The sequence below is a fragment of the Hyaena hyaena genome, unplaced genomic scaffold, assembly GCF_003009895.1.
Source record: "Hyaena hyaena isolate Hyena2069 unplaced genomic scaffold, ASM300989v1 scaffold_557, whole genome shotgun sequence".
In the NCBI taxonomy this organism is placed as follows: Eukaryota; Metazoa; Chordata; class Mammalia; order Carnivora; family Hyaenidae; genus Hyaena; species Hyaena hyaena.
This window is the reverse complement of record NW_024081190.1, coordinates 907,521-929,932: the sequence shown is the minus strand read 5'-3', so window position 1 is coordinate 929,932 and position 22,412 is coordinate 907,521. Positions and strand designations below refer to the sequence as shown.

Sequence of the window (22,412 nt, the reverse complement as noted above, 5' to 3'; positions counted from 1 at the left end):
AGTTCTTTAATATGCCCTTTAAGTACTACTTCCTAAGATTATTATTTTCAAGTTAATCTTTTACTCTGTGTTATGAAATTGAATGAGGATCACTAAAGAAGCAAGGAGTTAGAATTTAATGTTAGTTCTACTGTCCCTGAAGAGTCTAAAGATGTTCTTTAAAATCTAAGTTGACAAATACATCCAGTCTTCCGTATCTCCATATCCTGAACCTGCCTATCAATAACTGATAAAAACCAAGATGTTTGCTTTAGCTACAATTATAATATAAATATGAAATTTACCACTTTAAAGTAAAAGAGAAGACAAATATAATAACAGCCTATGATCAAACACACTTCATGGTTCTCAAAGTTGGAATGATACTTAACGGCACAGATGATATTACTCATTTAAAATAAGTTGCTAGTATTTCTTTGCTTTGTCTACTTTGTGTTAAATACTTGAAATTCCTTTAGATGGATTTGATGGTGACTTTTGAAAAAATGAGCTTCAAGGACTATCTATACATTAAATAACAAGTATAGCTTCCAAAGCTTAAAAATAGGACATTCTTTAGAAGCATTTGCAATTATAGTTTGAGAATGATACCACTATGGCTGTGTGCTTTTCATGGAGTATGGCCCAATGCCTCATGCCAAGAAATTTCATTTCATTTATTGATGGATTTGCAACAGAATTTGACCAAGGTGAGATTTATTAATATTGTTAAAAACTCACATTTACTAGAACAAAGATCATTGTTTCACACAAAACTGAAGTAACCTACTATTGCTCACTGTTCCAGTTACTAATGTTAAACACACATCCCCATGAGGTAAACAAACAGAAAAGTATGCTAAAGACACCAGTATAAAGGGCAGGCTGGAAACTCACACACTATCTCAAGGGTAGCTTGTTCCAGTGAAGGAGGGTGCAGTCTGCCTAGATCATCAGCACTAAAAAGCTGGCACCTCAATAAACACACAACCAGATTTCCTAATTCAACTTGAATGCAATGCTCTGACTTAAGCACTCTAAACCTATTAATAAAGGGGTTTCCGTAAGCCCTCTAGTAAGAATTCACAGGTAATACTGACTATATATCATTGCCAATGGAGAGGCCCAAAGATATTTTCATTTTAAACAGTCACCACTTTGACTTTGTCAATCTTAAATCAGAAGGTAAGTATTACAACACTGAAATTGGGATTAATGCTTTTATACCTAAGGAAGACAAAATCCCCACAGCGATTTAGTATCACTGAATTCCTGTGATTCCACATGGTTATAAAACATAGTCCTTTAATGCGCTACTACCAAGCATAAACCGTCAGTATTTTTCTGCAAATTTAAAATTACTAGAGTGAACTGGCTGAAGATCCCAGTTCCTGAAAACAAAATCTCCGCCTAGGCTGTATTCTCCCCTTTCATGGTAAAATACAAGCATTCAAAAAGTGCAGGTCAATTTAAAAATGGTCTTACTTTGTATTCTGGAATTGACAAAAGGTGGAGAGAGATTGTCATGTGACCCAAGGTCCCTGCTGGTCATGTGGTCATAGGGTGTCCCATCTCCATAGTTCTGTAAATAAAACAACATCCTAAGTTTTCATCCTGCATGAGGAAATCAGCATATAAATACCCCCAATCGACACCTGTGTGACCCTGAGACACTCAAATCCACATTTCCAGTTACATCCCCACTCATTGTAAGAAACCTGAATCTGCACAGGTCCAGTGGGTAAGAGAGGGCGCGAAAGGCTGCAGACTTCAAGTTTTCCTCATAACAGCTGTGAGATCTTAGAAATAATAATAGTAATAGAATCAACTGCATGAAGCTGTTGACATGATTAAGTGAAATAATGTATGTATAACACCTGACGAGGATAAAGTACACTATAAATATTAAAAGTTATTATTTTAGTAAGTCCACGTTACTTGGGGGCGGGAGGAGGCATGATAGTGCTTTGAGGGAAAATTACCCCATAGCCTATAATGAATTACAGAAGTACAGCCTTTTAAACAACATTTCCTTTTACAGTATTGAAATTTCAGTGTTTTGTTACAGCTGTTACTATGGCTGTTAAGAGAATTGGATCATTCCACCAGTAATTAACATGTAAGAATGTTAAAATTAATACAGCAGGACTATGAGTGAACATCAAAACTTTAGCATAAATTAGTACTTCCAGATTTGGACAAAGTATGCCATGAAAAAGTTTTAAAGCAGACATTAACTGGTGGCAGGAATCTGTCATTATTACGATGAACTCATTGGTTTGATAGAATTTAAAATTAAAATAACATTTTTAAACGTTAGTGCCCAGTCACTTATGAATGAAGGGATTGGTAACATATAGGAAAAGTTAAAATCATCTTTACTTTCGGGTTCACATTTCTGACTAAGGGGCATAAAGTAACCAAAAAAAAAAAAAAAAAAAACAGTACAAGTCGATCTACTCAGCTGGTGGACTGCCCATAGAGACCAAGTCAAATCTACTCAGAGGTGGCAGTTGGCTGGTTAGCCACAGGGCAGAATCTGTCCACACAAAACAAGACAAGTACTGTCTGTATATCACTAGAAAATAACTGGAACCCGTAAGTTTCCAAATAATCCTGTTTTTAATCACCTTTCCTCATTTAGAAAAATGAACTTGAATGATACTGTAATCTCATACTGCCAAGAGGTCAGTGTACAAAAAATTGTCACACTTTAAATACCTAGCGTGGGTTTTACACTGATCTGTTATATACCAGGCACTGTGTTATACTAATTTTTATTTATTAAGTGTCCTCATCCCAGTGTACTAAAAGCTTAATATACACTATCTAATTTAAACGTCAGCACAGTGCTTCAAGGTAGCTGATAATATCACCACATTAAGAGAGAACACAGGCTTAGGCATGGGTTGGTACAAATCAGCCACAGAAATCTGCCACATGCAAACTCCCTAAATTTAGAAAATATAAATCATAAACTATCGAATCAAAATTATTCACCAAAATGTTCCCTGAAAAAAAACGTCAGGACAGTCACTGAAAACCAAAAAAAAAAAAAAGTCAGGACGACACTAAGAGACCTTGTTCTCTGAAGAACAATCAAAAGTACTACGTGTGTTAAAGTGAGGAATCATAAGAAATCACGTGTGAATAAGCTAAACAATAGGGGGAAATTCTGTCATCTCCTACACTTGCTGTCAAGGGGAATGGATTTATTTCTGCAAGTGCAGGCTGTAATGTGAGGAGGAGGAAAGATTTCCTCAACCCATCCGTATAATGCATTAGGATATCAAACCCGACAGCTGGTGCGATGGCTCAACAAAGTTAGAGCTTAGAGAACCTGCTGCCCCGTGAAGACCAGGGTGATAACCGCAAGGTCAAAGGACAGGTGGACACGGACAACAGTGGCTTGCTGACACGTCTTCATTGTGATAGCCTGATTACCTTCCTTGCCTCTTATGCCAAAATAGAAACCCCTCCCCACCGCCTCAAATTTACGTGAATACTTACAGCAAAATGTTCCCTCCCTGCAGAATGCTTCATTTATACAGCTGGCTGGGGGAGGGACACGTGTTTGTTTGACTATGTGCTCTCAGTCTATTTTTAATTTGGGGTATTTATATGTATATTAGAAAAGCTGACATGGATTTTAGAGGGCCTAACAATGATTCCATTAAAGACAAATTATGCATAAAATCATATATATGTAAGTGGGAAGTAACATAGAAGATCCTCTGGCTTTACTTTTTCATTTTACCAGTCAGTAAAATGGCATGCCCGAGGTCACGAACACACAAAACTACACACTGCCCGGCCACCCCACTCGACCCCATTCCATGGTCTTCCCATTACACCCAAATGAACAACTAAGGCATGAGGGTAAACCATGAAAAAGACTAGTAAAAATCCGAATCCAAATAAATGAATGAACCCAACTTGTGACCAAAGGCATTAATACCATGTTTACAAAGTGAAATCCACTCTGATGTATTATGTAGATAATACTGGTCAGATAGGACTTCACACTCTGTCTTCAAAATTATGCTCTGGTCTATTTATACCATCACATTACAGTGCTACTAGGATTTTTTTTTTCCAAGTTGTACCACCTACAACAAATAACTTTCTGTAATACTGGATCAATAACTGGCAAAGTAAGGCCAAATATTTAATGAAGGATTTTTCTTCGGGTTCACAGAAGTGGAACAACTGTCAAATTCAATCACAGTATCCAATAAGAGAATGGGAAAAAAATTGCAAACACAAGTTGATCCTCATTAAACTGAGTATGCACATATATCTCTGCGCAGTTGTGTGTGTGAGAGAGAGAAACTCACCTTCAGTTTGTCAATTTACATATGCGGGATGTCTGGTTATGGGGAAAAAGATTATATATACTTACCCTGGATGGGCTTGGATGTCCTCCATTCCCCCAGGACCCTGAGCTACTTCTGTCTTCTACATCTAGGGACAAGGGAAAAGTTCTTTAGGCTTTCTTGCAATAATTCTTTCTTTTTGTGTATGCACTTTTAAATTAATGTTTCAAATTAGTCTCCTGTTGCCTTTAATTAAGAATCAGACGCGGGGCTACCACGATGATAGTGGCTTCTGACCCATCTACTTAAATTAACTCATTTAAATTCACAGCAGAAATGAACTGGACCCTCAGGAACCAGAGGTATCAACATAAAAATTACTTCCATCCTTCAGTGTTTCATAGCCTCAACTTTTATAGACATGAAACTGCACTTAAAGTTTTAGAAGGTCTTTTGGACAAAATAAGTTCAAAAATACACAAATACAACCTTAATGTATATTTCAAAAAGCCAGTTAAGGTAGATATTCGTACTAACATTAGGAAGCACTGTGCCATCATGCTCTTGGGTACCTTTTTGTTCTCTAGTCAAGGTTTCTTATACCACACACAACAGACATGCAACAAACACTCAAGACAAAAAAGGATTCAGTGGTCTGTTACCACCAGTGCACTCACTACAAGGTGACTAGAATTCTGTTTTTTTTAAATGTTCTAAGTAAAAACACCACTGTCTCGGTATCTTAATTATTTTAATAGACTTACCACTTGACTACAGTCCTTACCAGTGCCTACAATCCTGGGCACCGAGATGTAAACTTTAAAGTTGTTAAAGCAATGTTTGATCTCGCTAAGGGATAGCGAAGAGACCTCGATGGACTGCCAGAAAGCTGAAATTCTTCTGACCTCAGTCCCAGCAGAGTTCTAGTGCTGACCAGCTTACTACATGCTCAGTGAGTACATCCAGGAGCGAATGCTCAGGATGGAGAGTGTAACAGCTAAGTTATCATATTAATTGCTTAAAACATGAAAGTGATTTAAAGATCACTCGCTCTATATAGAGAAATGGCTTTGATATTGCTGATGAGAAGTCCTTTATAAGTATACAAAGTTTCACTGCTCTGTTATTTTGATCGCGGTTGATAACAGACAGCCGTCACACACCTCCTCTGACAGAATTGGAGGAGGAGGTGTGAATCTTCAGTTTAGGAGACAAAATCCCATTTATTGTGTTTCCTAACATTTCAGTGATACTGTTTATTCTCCTAATGCACCACTACTGTCATTCCTTTTATTACTGCTATTTTATTATCAGCAGACGTCATCACAGTATAATTAAAATTGATTTATTTTGGGGTACAGTGGAGTACACAGCATTTTAGAATATCTTAAGAGATGGAGTAGCAACAACAAAAGCCAAGTTACTATTACCACTAAACTTGCATCCTTTGGGTGCTTGGGTGGCTAGATCAATTAAGCGTTCGACACTTGATTTGGGCTCAGCTCATGATCTCGTGGTTTATGAGTTCGAGCCCCACATCAGGCTCTGTACTGACAGTGCAGTGCCTGCTTGGGATTCTCTCTCCCTCCCCCTCTGTCCGTTCCCCACTTGCACGTGCAAGAAATAAATAAATAAATAAACTTGAAATCTTTTTTTTTTTTTTAAACAAATATTTCTGTTTCTTTTGTGGGTACTTCAGAAGATAATGCACCTGCAAACAAATGCCCCCCACCCCCCCATGAAGAGCTAAACTCAGTGACCGTGAGCTCTAAGGGATATCAAGAAAGCCCTGGGAAGTGCATCCACTCTGGAGAGGAGGTGGAACACTTTCCCCAAACCTGCTGTTTAACAATCCCACTCCTGGCCTATGGGTATGGCTGAACTGAAATACTTGAAGAAGTGACTTAAAAGCCTCTGGATTTGGGAGTTTTTGCAAGCCTACATGGTCCCCCTCATCCTTAACCAAAATTCAAATATGTTCAGCAGCAAAAGGTATAAATGACAAAAATCTCTCAACCAGTGCAGATTTTCACAAGTCTCACATGTCTTGACTTCCTTTTCCCCTGGAACAGTTGGCCCAGGTTAATTTGAGAGATTTTGTCCTCTTATATTTGCCCAAAACGTAATGAAGGAACAGAGTTGGATCCCTGCATAAGATTTCATGCTGTGTGGTCCCATTTTATCTTAGCAATTTTCAAGGAAATTTTTAAACACAAAAAGTTGGCAAAGAGAAGGAGGAAAGGGGAATGGTTCCCCACCAGGGCGATTTTGGCCCCCAGAAGGCATTTTGGCAATGTCTGGAGACATTTTGGGTTGTCACACTTAGGGTGGGGGGTAGAGGGGCAGCGCTACTGTCATCTAATGGGTAGAGACCAAGCATGCCGCTAACGTCCTATAAATGTTAGAATACAATTCCCACAACAAAAAAATGCTCCATCCCCAAGTCTCAACTGTGTCTAGAATGAGAAGACCTGTGCTGAGGGGAAAATTACGGTAAAGAGCAAAAAGGAAGCATCGAGTTGGGAGAAGAGATGTACTAGAATTTAACTTGTAGTTTAGTATGAATTCCTACTAAATACACAGTGGCTCATGCCTTTTAACCCAGACTTGAGCTGGAGCCTTTCAGGAGACCTTCACACCCATCTTCTGTCCACAGAATAAAGGGAGAATGATGGTCAACCAGGCAGCCTGCTAATTAGCGAGCAGATAAAACACATCAAAACTTGAGTATTCCCAACTGGGCAATTTCAAAAGCGAGCAATCCACTAATTAAAAATGCTGGAAGTCTAGCTTTTTCAAAACAGGTTAAATACTGGCTGGGTTCCTTCGCAAATAGATTCCCAACCAATCAGGTCTGACTGCTCTTTTCCCATCCCTTCTCCTTTCTCTTTCTCATTTCCTGACCTCAGGCTGTTCCACCTTCCTTTCTGCTTCCTCCCGTTCACTGATCTCTTTTAAACAGGCTTTCCCATTCCTTGGCCTCCTGCTAGATCTAAAAGATAAGGGCCAATCTCCAGCTCTCCCAAACCTAATAGAACAATTGTGCCATCTCTGATATACTTTTTTTCTTTGAAAAAAAACAAAAACAAAAACAAAAACCTGTAGAGCTGGTGCTCATTTATCCAGAGCAAGAAGCCACAGAAGCGAGAACACTGATATTTGTGATTCATGATGAATGTAAACACGTTGCTTTTAAGTCATTTGTTTCCCTCTTCCCTCCTACTGAGCTTCATCGGGCCTGCCAGTCAGTTAGAGAGCATTTCCTCAAGGACTATTCCAGTCCGTCTCCCAGGGCATCTGAGGACCGCCTGCATCTGAATCACATGGTATATTCATTTCAAAATCGGTATCTTGGGGCCCACTGCAGACCTACTGAGTCAGGATCTCCCAAGAAAACTGTGTTTTTAACAAGGTCCCCAAGTCATTTTCACGGGCACCTTAGTTTGAGAACCACCAGCCTGCCTTCTCAGGAACACAAGAGCAGAGGAACCACCACCACTTGCCTCTCTCACTCCGTATCTTAAAATTCCTGCCGAGGGTGCCGGATTCAGATTCAGCAGCGTTCAATACACAGTCCCATCACATCTGTCTCCAGTCGCATCTGCATCTTGCCCTAACTCACGTTTCAGTAAACTTGCGTGTGTCCCTTGGCTATTCCTTAATCTCTGCAGGTGTATACAGGCACAGCACACACTTGTAGCCGTCCATGTTTCCGTGCCTGCTAGTCCCTCGGCCTGAACTGTTCCATCTCTCAAAAAATAATAGCAGCTAACATTTAGTGAGCATAAGTATGTGTCCAGCACATCAATGCACTAATAGTACCTCCATTTCATATATGAAAACACTGAGACTTCAACGGAATAGAAAAGTCTCCCAAGCATGCAGCAAACACAGGTGGTGTCCGCGCCGAAGCCAGAGACCACTCTCTTCCGCCACTGGTAATGCCTCCCTGAAGAACGGCATTTCTTTCCATGGCCATCTTGAATGTTACTTCTCAACCATCTCCCTAGGCAGACTGAAAGCATTTGGGAGTTTATGCCTATTCTTAGGTCCACAAAAGATTACAGAATTATATACAACACAAATATATGAAAGTAAATATTTGAATAAATCAAGAGACTGGAAAATAAAAATGGGGGAACAATAAATCCAGAAATACGATAAGCTTCTCAAAATGTACACTGTGATGGACTGGATATTTGCTGGAACGGGGTCAAAATTCTACATGAAAAACAAAAGAGGGAAACAAGATTCACAATGAGTATGGGATAGAAGCACACAAACAGTTCAGGAAATTTATTAAGGCAACATAGTAACAAATGAAAAACTGCCTGGGACTGGGGCTGTCCGAACATTTAGTTCCTGCCTCTCCATCACTCTCCATCCAAGATGGAAATAAAGAACAGAAACACAATAACCTGGGCAGAAGGGAAAGGGAAAAAGCAAGTGGATGGCATAAATTATTCTTCTAAAAGCCTAAAATGGGTTCCACTGTTCCAGACATTTCTGATTTATTTTACCCTAAATGAGGACACATTTGGTCATTTCTATGGGATTGACAGTGGTTTAGGAGGCAACCTGACAATCCACAAAATTCCATTCGGTTAGAGTAGGTCTGCAGAAACCCCTCTAAAATCTCAGACACTTCAGCATCAAAACACAAAAGTAAAGTTTGGGCAGAACTAGGGCCGAACACTCTATTTGGAAAAAAGACACAGATGATTTTTAATTTCTACGATTCTCATTCCATATTCACTAAACTTATGATTTGACTACTCAAATCTCCACTTTGTTTACATGCAAGATTTAAACTGTCAGATAGATTGGACAATTGTCAGAAAACACAGCTCTGGGAGTTGGAAGAGAGACTCAGACTTCAGTAACCACTCTGCATTACCACCAGCTCAATGGTCTAACCCAGTCACTGGCCTCTCTGAACTCACTTTTGTCAACTACAAAGGAAGTGAGTTTGAATTCCATTCTTGGAAATCGAGAAGGCTAGCATATTTGGACAACTGTCCCACAAGAAACTAAAAATGATGGGTAAAATTTTTTAAATCATCTTTAAAATGCTAATAAACTGACAAGATAATAAGGAATTATCAAGCCAAAATCAAAGTGAAAGCTACAACCCAAGAAGGAAAAGAAGACTTTTTTACCCTAAGGACAGCTGCCAACCTAGAAAATTTAATGGCCTCTCGGGTCAAGGAAAACAGAAGTGAAAACCCAGGACTCATCCAAAGTAGGTATCTAACAGGAGATAACAGGGATAATAGGATTTCCAACCTCAAGGAGTTATTGTTAAAGTAAATAAGTCAATTAATATTTGTTAAACACTTAGGGGAATACTTGGCCCATAGCAAATTCTCAGTAACCAACACCTACCCATGAGAGCATAACTTAGTCGTATGCTCCAAAATCTAAGATAGCCAAACCACGTAAATCTGTAAAATTATGATTTATTCAAAGAAATCTGAGTCTCACATTTTTATAACTCTTAGTTCTGCTAAACAGGTCAGAGATTTTCAAATATTCTCCTGGATTTTAGAAGTAGCCAATATGTTTAGAGTAAACAAATCCCACCTTCTTCATAAAACTCTACAGCAAAATCACAATATGAATTCAGTACATATTAGATTTGTTTAGTGACTTAATTTACCTTCAGAATATCCCCTTTACATCTCATGACTGCAACATATGTTTGTGTTCTGTATAAATGATATGCTGTCAAAGGTTATGTATGCTGACCTGAGGCCCAACCTAAGAACACAGACTAAATGGTATACAGGCTTATCCTTGACTTGAAATAAACGACTGTTAGTTACCTAACTCTGTTGATTTGAGACAATTACAGTTGTGCATTGGTCCTTTCCATACTTAGAGGGACGTATGTATGTGCGCTAGGCGCTAGAGTTTCATGAAGTCAGAAAACAACTAAAGTGGTTTTTCTGAGTTGCTTTAAAAGTCTACAACTTACTACTTTTGGAGAAATATATTGATTTTCTGATGAAAGCTTCTATACATTCAGAATGCATTGGGAGTTTGAGACTAAGCTCTTCCTGGAAAGATAATCCCTCTGAAACATGTTGAGGTCTATCCTGTCTCAGATCCTTCGCTCTACTACAACAGACACCATTAAATATCCTCCACACCATCATGGAGACTCACAGACTGGATACATCTGTGGCTCCTACTAATTTCCTAGTCCAGGAAGAACCCTTGGCTGAGCCCTCCACACAAACTGAGATGGCATATGCTCTCCGTCAGTGCCAGATGAATTTAGAGTTCAAAATATTTCATCAGCAAAGAGCGTGTTAAGGATGTGCACATTTTCATTAGCACCCAGTATAATAAGAGCTCTAAGCAGAGTAATGTGAAGTCAAATTTGAGTATCAGTACAGATGAAGGAAGAGCTGAAAAGCTTCAGATATTGATGGACGATGTCTATAGAGCCATGACCGCTTCTTTCTTTTTCCTAAGAAACAAGATATGTCTCATAAGGAGTGCTCTGAACACTAACAAGAAACTTCCAGCATTTTCCAAAGCTGACTGAGCAAAATAGGAGAGTTGTGGGGATGCATCTCACACAAATTTGAAGATACTTCTGATATAAGGAACAGAGACCTGGGCTTCCCATTTTTGGATCATCGCTGTCAATGCTGGCTTTCTGAGTGCTAACGGATTTCCTTACCAAATAAATCTGAAAACTCAAAATGTCAAGTAGAAGATGACTTGTATCTCTATATAAATATCTTTTTGCGAGTATATATATAAAAAAGGTAAAATATGAAAATACTAGGAGTAAAGTATAGTAGGAAAAGTTGTTCAGAGAGGAATTATTCCAATATTTTAGCTTTATTAACCTCCAACTTAAACTTGCATTATTAATATGTCCTTTAGAACATTCTTTAAACAATTATTATTTTCCTTAAAACCAAACTACTTTTCAAAAAGGAAAACTAAATAATCTCAGATATTTAAAATATGAAGTTAATTGCATTTTGCAGTGCTATAAAATGGGAAACACATTTTCATATAACATGAAAGGCAGATCATATGAAAGTAACAAAATAAAATGCATAACTATTGCATTGTAGATGTGCTCGTGTTTCTGAAATTCATAAACAGTCTTGAGAACCCAAGCTGACTAAACGTTTCTATTATGCAATAGAGGAAAAAAAGTAACCTTGAAGTTTTTAGACCAATCCGTACAATTTAGAAATGCTAAAGATCATCTAATTTGGATAATATTCCAATTTGAATAATCTAATGTGAAACATGGAGAGATGGATATTTTTTAGCAACCTTCTACTCCAAATGTTTGAAACTAACCAGTCAGAGTCTTCCTCTTAAAGAGAAGTTAATTCTTCCAAGATCTCATCATTCTAACAAGAACCCATAAAGAAGAGAGTCATGAATAACTTGAGGAAAGACTACAATACTAATTGTATTTGCCTCCTTTGACTTTTTGAAATCTAACTGATCTAAAAGCACTTAATAAAGATCAATTTTCCTAAGACAATGTTCTTAACTTATTTCAAATGAGGTGAGAATAACAATTAGAAATGACTGAAGATAAAACCAACATACCATCTAACGCCAATATTAGAGATCAGCCTTGTCAAAGCATCTAAATTAAAAGTGAATACATTCTGGGAAGTTTTTAACAAGGTGTTTGGTAACTTTAAAGATGTATTTACAAATACACATCACAAAGTGTGAGAAATAAAAGAGAGATACTTTAGAAAACATTACACAACAACGAAAAAGCTAAAATATGCTTCATTTCCTAATAGAACAGACTATATAACACTTAGGTACCTGTAATGATGCATGTATTTTTCAAATCACACATGTAATTTTTATGTTGTGAAGTCTACAATACTGTAATGACTTAAGATATACAAATTGAGTTTTTTAAATGCCTACTTGATAAATAATTTATTTCAGGGCGGGGGGGGGGGAAGCCAACAGAAAAGATGTAACAGTTTTATCATTTCTTCTCCCCCCCCCATACCTCTTTTCTCCCTAGGGTGCCATTCCTGCGGCTCTGGGAAAGGGCTGCTGGCTTAATTGAAATATTTGTAGGCTGTAATTGCTCTGCATCACCACAATGGTCCACTTCTCCCAAATGACATCTGTTCCCTGTGCTTTTTCCTTCTTCTATTTCCTTTCATACTGCAACCCAGTCTATTTCTCCAGTTTCTTCTACTCTTATCTCATCCCACTCCCTATTTACAGATGCTTGACTGATACTGGGGAAGCCACATCGTTTTAAGTATTCAAATATCTTCCCTAAAATCCAGTTTCCTAGCACAGTCCCTCTTGCTTTCAATAATCACTCCCATAAAATGATTTTCATTTTATTCTTTCAACATCCCAATCTTCTACCTGTGTTTAACACTGTAGCCTCTGACCTGGCAATGAATGACAAGCAATCAATCTTACATGTTATCTTCAGGGGTCATGCCTTAGTTTTAGGCCAATTTTCTTTGTATTTAGGCTCAAATGTGCAAACCACACTATATTACTCTGCAAAACATCAATGAGAAGGCTTAATTAAGTAACACTGACAGATAAATCCATTTCTTTCGCAGTAATCAAATCAAAGCAGGTTGACATAACACAGGAACTTAATACAGTTATTCCCTTGTAATTGGAAAAAGGCCCTTTACTTCTCATTAAAGCAATCTTCTGGGTATTGGCATAATAAGAAGGCTCAGAGCTTTAATACTGCCCTATAAAAGTCTCAAGATACAGACCCCTTAAGCAAACAAGCCAGATTATCTAATTCCTTGATCACAGCAGAACATGTAGTTCCTACTGTTTTAAACTACTAATTCTTTATCTCTGTTGCAATTAAAAAGAGGTAAATCAGTATCAAACACATACAATGGAAATCTGTGAAACTGCATAAACTGTTTACAGTTTTATAAATCTATCTCCACATGTATTTGAAGGGAAGCAGTCCATTAAAAATGAATTTGAAATACTCTGCAAATGTGAAATTGTAATAGCTTGGATCAGGGGGAAAATCTCTTTATTTTACTTAATGGGCTCAACAGGATGCATTTTGCCTAAATTTACAGTCTGATACCCAAGCATACAGCACAACTGTAATAACCGGAGTTGTGAGAGGATGGAATTTGAAGGAGAACATGTAATTTTTGTGACATTTAGAGAACAGCAAGTTACCTGGTCAACCAAAGGCAGCTCTGCCCAGGCTAAAACCCACCAAGAACGCGACAACATTACACCATGTTCCTATCCCCAAAGCAAATAAAATCAACCTTCTGCTCCCGTTTTGAGGGAGTATCTGCTACTTATGTTGTGGCACCTAATCAATCTCAAAATGATTCTAGCAACTCTTTCTGAGAGGATAGCATATGAATCGAGGGTTATGATTCTGAAATGTAGCTAGCCATCCAAATCCTCCAGGAACTTCAACCAAACAAACAAATGAAAAACAAGAAACAAGAGATATTCCAGCCCCACCTGGAAACTAATCAAGAAAAGATCAGGGTTGAAGTCAAGGCAAAACATAGTTTTAAATTTCTCCTATATTTCTCTACTTTTTAATTTTAAAATGGTTTTCATTATAATGCACTTAAAACTATGACATTTGCTATGTCTGAACCATTTGCAAGTGGGTTACAATCAGGCCTGTTTATCTCTTTAGTACTTCTGTGTGCACTTCCTAAGAACAAAGGCAGAATAGTTAAGGAGATTGGGGAAATGACCTTTGATATCACACTTTTATCTAACCCATACTCCATATTCTAATTAGTCACTCTTCCCCCTTTTGTGATGGCCACAGTGCGGCCACTATCTCAGATAACCTGCAAGGCACTCCATGAATGACAACTGATCGCAAGTATAATAAAAGCATTTTAACCAAGAACAAAACACAAACAACAAACAAAATCCAGGATGAGTCACTGCATTTACTCTTCACCTCTCTTTCATCTATTTTAATCTGAAATGGTTCCTCAGTCTTTTCTTTTTGTGACACTGACATTTTTGAAGAGTACAGACCAGCTATTTCAGAGAATGTGTCTCAATCTGGGTTTATCTGGTGCTTTCTCGTGGCTCTATTATAGGTGAATAGAAGAGCACAAAAGTGGCCTTGGGTCTCTCCTAGGATATCACATACAGAACCATAGGATGGCAAGGTCGTCTGCCCCCTTCGGCCGCCATATTCATTTCACCACCTGGTCAAGGTATTGTGGGAATTCATCGTTGCACAATTACAACTTTTCCCCGTGCGGATAATCAGCAATCTATGGGGAGATACTTCAAGACCATTACAACTAATTTTCAATTATGTGCTTATTGGGGGGAAAAATCAAAATACAAAAGTCTAGAGAGTAAAAAGTGAAAATTCCCTCAGTACCACTGTTGTGTCAGTGGTCACCCACAACAGTTTCCTAGGCAGCCTTACAGAGCTTCTGGCCTGTGATTAACTGTTGTTTTTTTTTAAACCACAGAAATGTAAGGCAATGCATGCTGACTGAAATTTCTGTTCTATCAGAATGGGTGAGGTTCTCAATCATTTATTTCGGTTCTCGTGACATCTCAGGGGATATAATGATTAGTGGCAGCCTTGTGACCTAGGCCGGGTTTGGGAGGACAGAGACTAGAAGAAATGAAGACAGACCCCTAGCTTTGAAGGAATTCAGCCAAAATGAAGACAAGACTGAGCAACCTACTTGTGAATCAATGCCATGCATCAAGCCAAGTTAAATAATCCACTCTGAGGTGGCTGGTGCCCTGACTGGCTACACGTTCACTGCCTCTTTCCACCACGTTGTGCAAACCACTGCGCAAGAAGGACGTCTGCCACAGAAGTAGCACTTCCCAATTAAAATCAAATACAGTGTCATCAGTACATGTATGACAGATGGAAAAAAAATCGAGTGTGGTTTTCATAGGTTGGCAAAAAAAAAAAAAAGTGGGAAACAGATCTAAAAGTTTTTAGAAGTGGGAAGTAAACTGACACATTAAAAAGCACATATTCTCACATTTAGAATCAGGTATACAAATGAACAAAAACTGAAGAGGAAAGCTTTAGGACAGAAAAGATTGTTAAGTGGAACGTGGCCATCTGATCGAATACGTACGTCTCCTACAATATTGAGTGACTTACCTTACTGTTATCGATAGAAGGTGAAAATAGTCCCTCTAACCTTGGGGTGAAGCCCATGTCATTTTATAAACTGAAGAGTGCTGGTGGATTTCAACTCTGACTTGTAAATGCTTAGAAAATTTTCCTCACAATCCCACTTCGGCCAGATGCCTGGCAGACGCGGGCAAAGGTTTTCCGTATGGTGTTTAATAATTTGTGTGTGTGTGTGCATGTGTGTGTAAAACCAGCATACACACACAAATATACCACACACACTTGAATCTACTAATAGTTTCTTGATATAATGATCATGTTTAAAATGGTTCCCAGATGTTGCAACTTGTTCAACTGACATCACCTTGTTTTTGATCAGACTCGTCAGAGAAGTCTGCCTGGTGATTTCAGGGTTTTGCTTTTATCTCACAGTAATGGAACCACACTTTTGTTTTCTGCTTTCTGCTTTCCAAAATGTGTTTTATATTCATCTCGTTTTAAATGATTTATCTCGAGTCACAGAAAGTATGAAGCCAGGATCCAAAGAAGTTGCGTACTTAAGTATGAGCACAGGAACACTGTTTTTCAAAAGCATAAAAGCAAAAATCAAAAGACTGGCAGGTATCCTATATAAAAGAGACCATTCCATTCCCCTAATTCTAACAGGTAACAGAATACGTGCTAAAGTTTGTCGGCATACTTGCTGAAACAGGAAAGTTGGATAGTATTACAATGACTGAGTTTTCGTATCTAGCAACATGCATTTTTAAATCATGTCAGCAGTGAAAACAAAATTGCCGGTGTCCTCTCTGTGCTGCCCTGAAATCCTACACGAGGCCATTTCCCCAACACAACACAAATTTGGCACTGGTTTGAAAAAGACCAGGGCTGTGACAGCAGGTCTGGAATGACAAAAATGGACTGTGGCTTTCTCCAAATACGCTGTACTCTTACTTTCACTTTCAAGTGCTTGAAGGCACTCTCGGAACAGAGGCAGTCACAATTCATCTGCATGAATTTCCCCGTCCAGCTTTTGGGGGCAGAAACTGAAATGCATTAGGAAGCATCCACTGGTATTTTCTTAAGCCTAATGGCATCAAATTCACCGGAATAACCGTTGTTTTCTTCCAGTAGGTCTGCAACGTGGATGCGGCCTGCCTTCTGCCCATCTGATAGCCGTGGAACACTGGTCAGAAAGAGATGAGCTGCTCAGATGTACTGGTCTGACAAACTCATGACGTGGAATGGTAAAAAGCTGTAACTCTTCCTCGGGAATGGAAGAAATGTCGTTAGTTTGAAAGGAGATAGAAGCAAAGACCTGAAGAATGACAATAACCAGGCATCTTGAAAGAAAACAAGGAGCAGGGAAGCCGTCCAGGGAAGCCAGAGCTGTCAGTAGAAAATAATGATTTATCTGATGAGATTAGCAGGAAGTTTGATTAGAAAAGATGCCTTCTTAACATAGCAAAGATTGCGATACTACTTTAAGAGTTTGTTGTAGGAAGAAAACAGTGCCTGCCAAGTGCGGTCTGTAACAGCACCGGCTAGCCATGAGTGATACAGTGGGAAAATAGCCACTAAGCCAGATTTTATTTGATTTGTACTGATGATTTTTATTAGAATACATGGATCATTGCTTCAACCTTTCCATGTAAAACCAAATCAAATTCAAAAACTCACACATCAGTCACCTAACCTTATGTCATTCCTTCTGCTTTACTATAGTTGAGCCACATTTTAGCTGATCTGTCCTCGATAAATCGTTCAGCTACTCCAAACTGCTGGGCCAAATTCTGGGAGGCAAGTGGTGCACAAAAGAAACCGCTACATCTGCAGTTACAAACAAGAAAGCCAGAGAAAGAGATCCCGCAAGCCTCATAAACACAGAATGAAATCGAAGCAATGTATGTACAATGCGAAACAAGATAAAATGAATTCTCCTCGTTGTATCAACTGTATTGTAATTTATCTTTAAAAGGCGCACCCGTTCCTCAGCTTTTCTTTTTTTCCCCACCATATGTAACTCAGGGAAGAGTGTGGGACCCTGGTAAGCAGTGGCTCTGAGAAAGTTCACCATTAGATAGCGGAACTATCTAATCGGTTTTACAAATAAGAAATAATAATAATCATGTCTACATATAAAAAAACATTACAATCTTTAAGGTAAAGAGTTAAAATAGTAAATATTCAGTTTACGGAAAGCCTCCACATTATTTATAAAAATGGCTTCATCGAAAGGAATGGAATTTAATTACACGAAGCACGGCAACGGATCTTCCAAGAAAAAGTGCGTGTATCCTACTGGCCACCCTTCTTCACTTTCTTTCCTTCCTGCTTTAGTTTTCCTTTCTTGCTTAGCAATTATTGCAAGCTTCAACTTAAGCCTATGAGTGGTAGTTCTTGTTTGGATATCCACCTCTGGTGAACTAATCAGCCCACCTTGGGGACGCCCTTCAGTGTCCTATGGGAGTCCTCAAACGCACTGCTGCCTTCTTTTCAGAGAAGGTAAACAACTTCCTCAGGTAAAGGCCATGGGCAGGCCCCCAACCCAACGTCGACCAGAGGCCGCGCTACGTGGTGGTGCCTCGTTGAAAATCCAAAACCTCTGAAAACGAGTGGTCACCAAACTTTCGGGGCCCTGGGAGGTGAGGCTGTGTCCATCAGCCCACGTTGCTCCCTGCCGGACCGCACAGGAAGTGGAGCTCTCTCTCCCATCCTCCTCTGCATTTGGGCGGGACCATGTGACCGAGACCTGGCCAATAGAATGTGGGCGGAAGTAATGCTGGCCTCCAGGCCTGGCCCCTAAAACCTCCTGCGGTCCTCCAGGCACTTTGTCTTTGTTCAGCTGGATACAAAGAATCTAGTGAATCCCGGAGGCCCCAGGGGATGGCTGAGCTAAGGAATGAAAGAACCCAGACCCAAAGACTGACCTCAGGCGACACAGCCTACCTCCATGGGTCTGTGACACCAGCGGGAAATAACCCTTTGCTGTGCTAAGCTACCAAAGTTTGGGGGTTGTTTGTTCCAGCAATTAGCATACCCTGACTAATGCATCCTCCAAAACAGACTTCCGAGAATTCTGGCGTTATGATTCCATCTTCCAAGCAAAGCAAACACACGCAGTTAGAGAGCTGGCACTAGTCAGAATTGTGAAGCAGGGGAAATTGGCCTTTGAACTATCCTTCTCTCCCTTTCAAACTTGTTTTCCCCTCTTAGCATTTCCTCCCTCTGAGCACCAAATGTTCTCAGGCTGCTCAGTCCTGTCTGCCTCAAGAAAATAAATCCAATACGTTCATTAGCCATTCTTTTTTTTTCTAGCCACTATCTTTCAGCCATAACTGTTGAGCTGCTTGATACTTGTGTGATTTGGGAGAAATTCTTTAACATCTCAGATTCTGCGTATCCTCATCTGTAAAATGGGAATGATGGCATCCAGCCTCTAGCAGTGTTGAGATGATTAAAGATAATTTAGGGGAAATCTTACCAAAGAATCTGGGGCACAGTAGGATCTCAAAAAGGGGATGAGGAGGTAACTCCTGTTTTTATTATTACCACGAATATCACAGTGTGATATTTGACACCAAAGGTATACAAAAAAAAAAAAATCTAAAATAGGGCTTTCTCCCTGAAATATAATAATCTAGGTTGGGAGAAAAATCACACGTAAGTAAAAAGCAGTATTTGAGTACTGAAAGAATGATGAATTTTATGGAAATTTAGAGAAAAGAGCTAGAATCGACACAGGCAAAATACTGACAGTTTCGGGTGTGGAAAAGAGGAAGCGGGCGGTGGCATTCTGGTGAGTGGTGCCCGCACTATGTGCTCATCTACCCAACTCCATGTTCAATGCCATCACACTGGGAACTCAGAATCAGCACTGGTGAGATCATTTACACCATGGAAATTGGCAAACATTACAAATCGAGGCTTTTTCTTTTTTTGTTTTTTTTTTTATTTTTTTAGAAAAGCAGATTATTAAGCATTTCTCACCAAAGACAACAATCATTCATTGTGAGGATTTTTTACTCAAACTGCCTCATTTAATTCCCACAGTCTCCACCAAGGTACACTGTATTATCCTCATTTCACAGATGAAGAATCAGGCCTCATGATGGTAAGGGATTGGCAAAGAATCCTGTTGCCTGCGTGTCTTGCACTAAAACCTAGCTGCTTACAAAAGTGTAGGGCATATGGATTTCTTTTTCTCAGCATATCAAATATATATTCCCATGAACACAGAAAGCTACTCCTTAAAAACATCAGAATTCAGGCAGGCCCTTCCTACCCTTTTTCCACTGTTGCCCATTTTGCTCCCCCACTCAGCTGCCTTTTTGAAACAGTATAGCCCTCATTTCTCACCATTCTTTCTTCACACCCCCAAGTCAATCTTTTTTGGTAGAGACACCCTTCCAAGCATTACCCACTGCACTGTTTCAAGAACTAGACTTGTGCCTATGGGTTAGGAGAAGTTATGAATGATCTTTAAATCAGTGCTCTCTTGTACACCTGTCCTCATCGAGATAGTCTATTCTATCCTGGGCTGAGCTGTGGGCAGTGCAGTGAGTAAGGTAAGTCTGGGTTAAGGAGGGACCGAGACACCTCTTGGATTCAGAAGGGGTCCCTGACATTAGTTCAATAACGACTGCTATCAACAGCTGCTGTCGAGCTTGGGTTTGAGCCTGGGCAGGAGAAAAGCCAGGAAACATCAACAGATTTAAGGTGCAGCCTGAGATCCCAGAAGACATCTGTACCAAGGGTGACTTTAAATGGCAATGGGTGCTTGCCATCTTGGTAATACATCATCACTCCTTTTCTGCCTGACCAGAGTTTGGCCAACTTACAAGATGCAGAGCCTTCCAAGGACAGGAAAGCAAATGTGCAAAGGCAGCGAAGCACAAGAGAACATCCCCCATGCAGGGAATGGCAAGGCACACAATGAGCGTGGAGAATAAAGGTATTAAAAGCTGCAGTGGTCACCAATGAAGAAATGCTGAATCTGGGCAGGGCCAGAGGAAGACAGAGTACTAACAAGTTTATTGTTCAATCTAAAGGCTTTGGCAGGCACCAGAGTATAAAAGCATCCAGTTCATATTTACAGTTTGGAAATGGTAGCCATGGGGACAATGGGTTGTTAAGGTGAGAACCTGGAGATAAAGAGACTAATTAGGAGGCAAGAAACTACTGTTATAGCAAAGATAACAGATAATTCAGGATAACACTGGGGAAAGAGAATAGACAGGGTTTGACAGCTAACTTGGGAAGGTAAGGCAAGTAGTCACAAATAATTCCTGGATTTTTGTCTGATGGATATTTGTGCAGGTGTAGGAGTATGTGGTTAAAAAAGAGGACATATTAGACATTTTGTCTTCTAAGTGTCCACTGGCCACCCAAGTATAAGATCCAGCAAAGGAACTGACCATGTGAGTCTGGAGCCCAGAACAGAGACATATAGATGAAGGTAATAAGTCCCATTACAGGGGTGCCTGGGTGAGCATCCAACCCAATCCAGCTTGGTTTTGGGTCAGGTCATGAGCTTACAGTTTCATGAGTTCAAGCCCTGCATCAGGCTCTGTGCTGGCAGTGCAGAGCCTGCTTGGGATTCTCTCTGTCCCTCTCTCTCTGCCCCCTCTTTCCCCATACTTGCATTGTCTCTGTCTCTCTCAAAATAAATAAATAAGCTTTAAAAATTTTAAATTTAAAAAATAAAAGTCCCTTTACAGAGTGAATTTGCTGGCCCAGATAAGTGGAAAGTCCAGAGACAAAACAGGTTTTAGGACTGACCTATCAAACGGATCCACCATGTCAACAAAACCAAAGTTCCTTCCCAGCCCTTTTCTTTACCACCTTCGTACAACCTTCATGCCAAAGCTATAACCCATTAGAGTCATCCAATCTCTCGCTCTACCTGCTTCTTTATTCCTGTACTTACTTGCAGAGAGTTTGGTTGACAAAAGAGCAAACTTTGTCCTCATTTTGCCTTGACCGGAACCATCATGGAACCAATCCCTAAAGCCACGAAATACCTACATGGATTTGCAAAGATCTGAATGACCCAAATTAAAAAACACAGCAAAGAAGTTAGGATTACCCTGATGGGCACAGTCCAATCACAGCTGTCCCTGGAGATGTAGTAATCCCACACAAAACAAGGACAATGACACCACACACTGAGGAGGAAATGGGGTACATGTTAGTAAGACAACGATAACTGGAGACAGAGCCCCAACTGCCAGTGGTGAATTAGTATCTGGTATGCAGTGGATAGGCAAAGAGGTCTTTGTAAAGGGGCATGCAAATCCCATCTTGCCACTCCTTTTTTTTTTTTTTTTTTTTAAATATATCAACATCTTCCCCTTGGTGTCAGGATAAGAGAAAAGTTCTTAATTATGGACATCAAGGCCATTTTGGTCATTACCCAAAGGCCCTCTTTTCATCTCCTCTCTCCTAACAATGTTCAGACACACTTCGCGGCCTGTTTCTCTCCCTCCCATATCAACAGTCAGCTGAATCATCCTAGGAGGAAGCTTTCCTTGTCTTCTAATTCAGGTGTCTGGTCCTTCCTTCTCTTTCATTAGACTTGTCACAGATGGAATCGTACATGTTAATGATTCTCACATGATTCCTTTCTTGCCCACTGAACAACAAGCCACATGAAGACAAGAAGTGCGTCTTGTTTGCTTTGAGCGATCTCTGTACCCATCATGCTGCAAGACCGGGAGACAGCACACGGTATAATCTTAGTTAACTGTGTGGCCGGGCCTTGAGCTCTTCACATGTGCACACAGGAAAATATCAAAAACGCTAACAGAATTTCTCTGGTTAGGAAACATTCTGTACTGTTCCTATGACTTTGAGAAGGATGACCTCATATGACAGAAATTAAAAATTTCATTCTACTACTAACTAAAGCAATTCAACCACAGCTTGACCATCAAGATAATCTTAGCGCACAGTGTTCTCCACAAGTTAATTAATACTTCATTTCACAGATACACAAG

At 39.6% G+C, this 22,412-nt stretch overlaps 1 protein-coding gene across 5 annotated transcripts in view; it reads right to left on the bottom strand.

The window, feature by feature from the left end:
- Nucleotides 1-22,412, bottom strand: part of TCF4 (transcription factor 4) — a 350,980-nt gene that overhangs the window by 226,928 nt on the left and 101,640 nt on the right. For all 5 annotated transcript variants that reach the window (XM_039256089.1, XM_039256092.1, XM_039256090.1 and 2 more), the window contains 2 exons: nucleotides 4,382-4,443; nucleotides 1,465-1,561 (listed from right to left, as the gene is read on the bottom strand). In XM_039256089.1, the coding sequence (XP_039112020.1) occupies nucleotides 1,465-1,561; nucleotides 4,382-4,443 (159 nt within the window). The remainder of the gene's footprint in view (nucleotides 1-1,464; nucleotides 1,562-4,381; nucleotides 4,444-22,412) is intronic.